Consider the following 7,551-nt stretch of genomic DNA (forward strand, 5'->3'; position numbering starts at 1 on the left):
ACTCTGTGACAAAAAAACTGAAGATAGGGTAAAACTTGTTTTTGGTTTTCTTTGGATTATGTATGTTGAAAGAAAGTTAAAGTGTTTAAAAGAAAGAAGTAGAAAGTAGTATTGCTGTATTACCATAACGCGCCACTCGGGGGCGCTCAAACTCCGCAGCTCACCTGTTTTAACATATCATGAGCAAATAAACTCTTCTTTCTATTAACTTATCAATTGTGTTGAAGTGTCACTTTCTCTGGTAAAACTCTTTTTTTTCACTGCGGGATTATCTCATTTTCGCTTTAAGAATTTAATCTTTTAGTGACAGGGAAATTACCCATTTATTTTAACAGTCAGTGGGTGTGTGTGTGTTTGTAAAAAAATGTAGGAAGTAACGATAACCAACTTTCCGATCAGGACGACGTGGAGACGTAAATCTTCCGTTTTTCAAAGAAACGGTGATTCTTAGAGCAAAAACATCGGCTAATTTCGGAGAAACAAAAAAACCTATTGGTCATTTAAAAGTCATTATAGTCGTTTCATCTTTTTTTTAATTTTCTTTTTTGGAAGCTCGCTCAGGTGAGGAAACTTTTGTTTTTTCTCTTTCCTCGAGTAATGTGATTGGAGTTCGTTAACGCCAAACGGAGAAGCCGCGAGCTTCCTTTTCTCTTTCTTGCTCTCGGTTTTTCGGCTTTTAACGATGAAATGAGCCAGTTTTGTCCCAAGCTGAGGCTTAATTTGAAAGTTCGCGCCTGCTTAACACCTGTTACTGTTTATTATTTGTCAGCTGGATGGATTTTTGTGTGGGATTATGTTGGAAATAGTAGGATTATCGTTGCTTAAATTGCCTTGCAAGCGACTTGTGTTGCAAGCAAAAGTTCAACAAAGATACGATTTCACACATTTATCGTACTTTTAATCATACTTTTGATTTATTTGCCCTACTTTAAACTGATTTTTGGTCTTTTTTTGTGTATGTAATTCCACAGTGGGTGCGGGGCAGTTAGTTATGCTGAGGCCTGTCTTTGACTATCAGGATGAGCACTGCAGATGAAGCTGGCACCCCTGAACACGATGGAGAGACCCGTGTTGTGCAGATCTACCCCAGGCTGTCACTGGACACAGCCTCCCACTGTCCCCTGCAGGTCAGCGCTGGGGACACTGCGAGGATGGTCATCCACAACTCTGTGGTCACCCTGGGCCTGGACCCCAGCCAGACATACAGCCTGCTGGAGGTCAGGGAGAGTGGTGGGGAGGAGAGGCTGCTGAAGGCTGAGAACTGCCCTTTGAAGCGAGTCCTGCTGTGGCCTGCAGAGACACAGAGGTGGCACCCTCAGAGCCAAGGTTACTACTTCATCCTGCAGCAGCAGAGCAACAATAGAGCAGAAACCACCAACGAAGAGTCCGGTGATCTCTGCAACCTCTCCGCGGTCACCGAGGAGCGTGTTCTGGAGGTTTTACGTCGGCGCTTCTATCGGCGTAAAATCTACACTTACATTGGCAATATCCTCATTGCTATCAATCCCAATAAGTTCCTACCTGTGTACTACAACCCCAAGTATGTCAAGATGTATGAGAACCAGCCACTGGGCAAACTAAAACCTCATATATTTGCCATAGCCGACGTGGCTTTTCGTGCCATGCTGAGCCGGCAGGTGAACCAGTGTATTGTAATATCTGGTGAGAGTGGCTCGGGGAAGACTGAAAGCAGCAGTTATCTCATTCACTGCCTGACTGCACTCAGCAAGAAGACGTTCTCGAGCGGGCTGGAACGGACCATCCTCGGGGCCGGGCCAGTGTTGGAGGTAGGTCACTGTGTCATGAGGACGACTTACTGAAACCCCCCAGAATCAAAGTGCCCTCAGAGGCTGTTTAACATCTAATATTATGCATTCTTTATATGTTGCTAGAATAAACGGAAAATATGTGCAGGGATATGAAACATTAGCAAACAATGGTATTGCAGTATAAAAAGCAGAAACAAGAGTTTGTACGATTCTAACGAGCTTCAAAGTCATTTGTCAGAGCCTGAACCCTCTTTGACAAGCTTTCTGTCATTTCGTTGTGTAGTCTTCAGGAATAGTTCTCCAGGCTTCTTGGAGGACATCCCAAAGCTCTTCTTTGAATGTTGGCTGGCTTTTACTTTCATCTTCTGCCAAGATCCCACACTTCTTCAGTAATGTTGAGGTCCGGGCTCTGGGGAGGATTCATCCCTTCATAAGACCTGTTGTTACTAGTTTTCGGTCCAGTTCTTGAGTCATTTGGCATAACTCAGCCTTTTCTCCCTGTTTTCCTTGTGTAAGGATGGTTTCTTGACAGCCACACTTCCATTGGAAAAATTGTTTATGAGTCCTTGGTGAGCAGTAGATGGATCAACTGAATGTCCAGATGCATCTCTTAGGTCCTGTGTCACGTCTCAAGTCAAATTATGGGTCTTTACAATGGGCAGCTGGTAAGCACGTACCTCATGACACAATATGAAATTGCCTGTTGTTTGTTATATGTAGACAACAGGCGAACAATTTTATATTGTGTCATGGGGTATTTGCTTACCAGCTGCCCATTGTAAAGCCCCATAATGTTTGTTATATGTAGACAACACTGGTTTATTCCTGAAGTTGAGCGCTGTTTTAGTGCTTGAATATGTAAAGTGGACAAACAAACAGACAAAAAAAAGGACTCGACTAAAAATCTTTTAAAAGGACATTCAGAAAGCCTGTAGAAGTATTACTCAAGGCCACTTTAGAAGATTACAAAACATTTTGGCTGCTTGGAAGCAAAATATAAATACATGAGGGGAAGTTCAAGACTTCATTGTACTTATTCACCTCATATTACCAGGGTTTGAAAAATCCAAAAGAATACTCATTAGACAGTCTTTAGCCTGTGTAACCAAAAGTGAAAACGCGAATATATCTTTTGACAGTGCTTTAAAAACAGAGAAGAGCATACAATCCTCACATTGTAGAAGGCACCAGCTAAGAATGTTTGGAATTTCTGCTTGAAAAATGACATTAAATGCTGTATTTTTAAAGCTGTTCCTGCCAAGGTTGATACCAGTTCACTTAGTTAATCAGTTTGGCTCTAGTTTTAGTGAACAGCTTTAAATTTTCTGATCCAGCTTCCCAGATGTGAGTATTTTCCACTTAAAGGATAAGACCGGTTTTTTGACATTGGGCCCTTGATTTCACATTATAACATGATGTTCTACTCACCCCTGCTTGTTGTTGGTCATTTGGAGCTGTTCCGAAGATATTCGCGAGGCGTCTGGCTGCTCTCTTGAGATATTCGGCCATGAAACGGTTTCCTATGGGCAAGCTTATACAGGCACAAACTATGTCGCTTACTTAAAAAAATCCGGGTTACTAATTTTGAATTTTAGCCGAATGAATAAATAGGCAGCAGGTCTGTGGGCTGTCTGTGGCAGTAGCACCACGAGGACGTCAGTAACACCCACTTTACGACAAAAAAATCAAAATTACAATAACCCGGATTTTTTTAAGTAAGCGACGCACCTCCACGTTATCAGTGCTAGTGTAGAGTAATTAATAAATTATAAACAGCATAGTTTGTGTCTGTATAAGCTTGCCCATAGGAAACCGTTTCATGGCCGAATATCTCAAGAGAGCAGCCAGACGCCTCGCGAATATCTTCGGAACAGCTCCAAATGTTCAACAACAAGCAGGGGTGAGTAGAACATCATGTTATAATGTGAAATCAAGGGCCCAATGTCAAAAAACCGGTCTTATCCTTTAATTCTGGTGATTTTTTTTTTTTTTTTCAAAACAAGCAATTGAACATTTGTTCTAGTTTGATGTGACTTCAGCCCAAATCCAGAAAAACAACTTAAACTCGACCGTTCCCTTCCATGGGAACAGGGTGGTTACAGTCTTATTTCGATCTTATCCAAAGTCTTGCTATGCGGAAAAAAGTTCAGGTGTGCCCTCCAGTCTTTTTTAGGCATTACTAAATTTCCCTTCCAAAATTTGTTCAACCACAAACCAGCTCATATTCCAGAGGCCTAAATAACGCCAGCATATTCAGTGTAATTATGAAAAGCAGTCGTCTGTTGGTTGAAGGCTGAACATCTGTGCAGATGGTAATGTGAAGTGTGGAGGCTGTATTTAGGCAGATTTATTATTTTTATTTATTTATTTATTTATTTATTTATTTTCTAAGGACTGTCTAACATCAAAATAGCAGAACCTAAGTCATGGTTTAATGATCAACTGACCGATATATATGTTTTTGTAGTTTAGTAGCTTTAGTTCAGAAATATCCAGACTGGTTTCATATCCTTTTTAAGGCTTTCTACTTTGGTTCTCTTCAGAAACAGAAAGTTGCTAATAAAGAGTGCGCCCTCTTGTGCAGAAATTAAATCGGCATACGCCGACCACAGAAGTCCATGTGATCTGAATACGTGCAAGTGGCAACTTTCTGCTGACACAGTGCATGATTTCGGATACGATAACCCTCCACATTTAGATATACAGCACATGAAGACGTTTCCCCCTATAAACAAAACCCCAACCAGTGACTATCAGCGGGGAATTCACACTTTAAAACATCACTGGGGGTTTTGCAGTTATCTTTGTTTTTTCTGTTGTGCTACATTTGCTGTCAATGAGTAACCGGCACAATATTCGCCCACATTTTCCTTTGCTTTCCGTTTTGCTCATCTGTTGCACAACTCCAAACTGTTAACTCAAATGAAACTGGGCCAAATGCTATTTAAGGGAAGCACCTGCTTCTTATGATGAATCTTGGCATCGTGAGACAATTACGGGTGGTTTATTAAAAAAAAATAAACAAAAAGAACAAAAGAAAAGCACTAATATTATAAGTGTAAGGACTGAGACTGGATCAGAGTTTTGGAAGCAAGGCATTGGTGGGTTTCTTTTAGTTTAAGCCGTGTATTTGGGGGAACAAAGTAGCATTTTGTTGCTGTAGTAAAAGTTTCATTCATGTTGTTGCTCTTCGCTTTGCACCTTTTTGTGTTTTTTAAGCTGTAGGTGTGGAATTTCCAGAGTTCCCTATCAGATCTACACACGGCTTTAGCTTCATATCAATACAGCAGTTTTTCCTGTTATTTGGAATTTTGCAGTGTTCTCTCTGCAGGCTTTGTGGAACCATAGATTTTGCTTGAGTGGAGCTTGTGATCTGGTTTGTATTTATTTTTACCTGGAAAATGAGGCGCTGACTTGCTGATGTTGTTGCCACGAAATGTTAATCACTTCTGTAGTAATCTGGATCGTTAATTGGTAGCTTTGGATGTTCATGGTTCTGCAGTTAAGCTTTTTTTTTTTTTTTTTTTCAACATCTTTGGATTTCCTTTGTATTCATAAGTCATACCTCAGTCAGTTCCTCGTTATCTGACATGACAAAATCTGTCCCTTTTTTATTTTCTTGCAACTCCAACTTCACGTCATCAGTATCTTAAGAGAACAACATGTGATTTTCATCTCCCTGGTGCTAGAAAACAGCTACCAGCTCATGTAATCTGTGCCCATATAAGATGTGTGTTGTTAAGGTGTCAAAGGATGAGTTGCAGGATTTTTAGAATGGCAAAAAATCTGCAGTCAATATCCGGCAAGTGATCAGGACGCTCCACAGAGGGGAATGTGCAGGGCGTTGTCTTTGAGGGAACACCGAAGAGAAAAGAAACAGAGACGTGTCGGAACAGGCTCAGCCAGGTCTGCTGGCAGACCTGCTGAACAATGTATAAATCACCTCCTTCCTCTCTCGCGTCATTCTGTTTCTTCCACTCTTCCCTTTGTCCAACTGTTTTTAGTTCAGGGATCGTGGATTATGGCTTTTCATGATACATGGTGTACATTTTTCATAAAACATGGTCCACAATCTGTAAGGAGATCTCAGTTTCTAAGCCCATGACACTGTAAAATGTAGCTTAAGAACACAATGCGATGATTTACAAATCTTTAAAACCTTTAATGTAGTAAAAAAAAATAGTAAAAAGACAATTTATCAGATGTTGAAACTTATATTTACTTATTTTTCATTATTAGTACGTATGCTTATTTTGAATTTGACAGCGGCACAATTTTAAAAAGATCGGATGGGTGAATTTTCACTTCTGTTTCATCCCGTAAACATTTTCTTCTTTTTTTTTATTTTTTTATGTAATTTGTGACAAATTGCCATCAAAATAGCCATCTTAGTCATTTAGTCACGTGATGTCTCCAAGTAACAAAATTAAACAATGGTGGTTTTAAATCAGCTCAGGTATTATCAAACTTGTTTCACGGCTTCTGGTATTTTCTACTTAATGTTTTTTCAGGTAAAATTCCTGTACATCTACTTCTCAAAAAGGTCTTTTTGAGTTTTTAGAATGATCCTGATCATCTCCCTCGGGGGACCCAGCCTCTAAAGTGAGACACGGCAAACACCTGTCTCTGTTCCTGTACCTTATTCAGAACTATCTGCTATTTTTCACTCCGCATGCCTTTCATTTTTGTCCTGCTACATCCTGGCTCTTTATCTGAGTTTGACTGATATGAAGTTTGAAATTAAAGACATGTGTGTTTAAGAAACCCTCCAGTCAACTTACAGAGGTTCACAGGGTAGGAACATTCCTCGGCTTTAAAGCTCCTCCTGCCAGCGAGTGATCGGCACAGTGTATCTCACAGACTGCAGACACATTTCTCCGGCCTGTTAGGACACAACCTTTGCACTGGAATGATGTACATCAGTATTATTAGAAGCTGACGTAAACTGATTTCAATTTTTTTTTTTTTTTTTTTACCTTGAGAAAGATCTCTTAGAAAGTAACAGGTGATCTGCAGGCAGATTTTATGTTATCCTTTTACACTCCCTTCACTCCAAAGGGTTCCAGCTGTTAACAAATAAAAGTTAAATGATGTACTTTTTGCAGAGTTCTACTTTCTTAAGGACATTTTTATTGTATTTGTACCGTCTCGCTTCTCTTTACCCTGATTCATAACACAGGTTCTGTAGCGACAGCACGGTTAAAGAGGTTCAGATCAGCTTAATATTTGTCTTCATATAAGGTTTTTTATGACAACAGTGTTGTGCCATCCACACACTAAAAATGATTTATCTGTTAGCTCCTTTGTGCAGTAAAATGTTTACTATGTTTACGTTTCTGATGCCAGTGTCTGCAGGTTTATTTAAATCTAAACTTGTGCTGCTTATGTATTAAACAGGCTTTTGGCAATGCTAAGACAGAAGAGAATAACAACTCTAGCCGCTTTGGGAAGTTCATCCAGCTCAACTACCTGGAAAGTGGTGTCATCAGAGGGTAAGGCGTCATGTTTTCTTCCATTCACCAAACCTCTTTATTCATTTACTGAATGTTAAAGGCCTTTGGAGTGCAGCTAGCTGTTTATCCTGGGTTATATTGTTGCGTCATGTACAATAACAGTTCATTTTTCTTCCTGTGTCATAATTGGGACAGAGTAAGTATTCTCCCCTTGCTTTTCTCTTGCAGGGCAGTTATTGAAAAGTTTCTACTGGAAAAGTGCCGCCTGGTATCCAGAGATAAGAGTGGAAGGTATCATTGAAATTAAAACGCCATTCATCTTCTTACTC

At 40.0% G+C, this 7,551-nt stretch overlaps 1 protein-coding gene across 6 annotated transcripts in view; it reads left to right on the forward strand.

Annotated features, from left to right (window-relative positions):
- The first annotated feature begins 367 nt into the window (after positions 1–367).
- Positions 368–7,551, forward strand: part of LOC142398820 (myosin IXb) — a 33,661-nt gene continuing 26,477 nt past the window's right edge. For 4 of the 6 annotated variants that reach the window (XM_075483019.1, XM_075483021.1, XM_075483022.1 and 1 more), the window contains exons 1-4: positions 369–561; positions 972–1,787; positions 7,167–7,261; positions 7,451–7,513. In XM_075483019.1, coding sequence (XP_075339134.1) covers positions 1,020–1,787; positions 7,167–7,261; positions 7,451–7,513 — 926 coding nt within the window. In that variant the 5' untranslated portion in view covers positions 369–561; positions 972–1,019. Of the gene's footprint in view, positions 562–971; positions 1,788–7,166; positions 7,262–7,450; positions 7,514–7,551 lie in introns of all 6 variants that reach the window. The other 2 variants (XM_075483020.1, XM_075483024.1) reach the window with 2 other exon arrangements.

This window comes from Odontesthes bonariensis, chromosome 14 (genome assembly GCF_027942865.1).
Source record: "Odontesthes bonariensis isolate fOdoBon6 chromosome 14, fOdoBon6.hap1, whole genome shotgun sequence".
Classification (NCBI taxonomy): Eukaryota; Metazoa; Chordata; class Actinopteri; order Atheriniformes; family Atherinopsidae; genus Odontesthes; species Odontesthes bonariensis.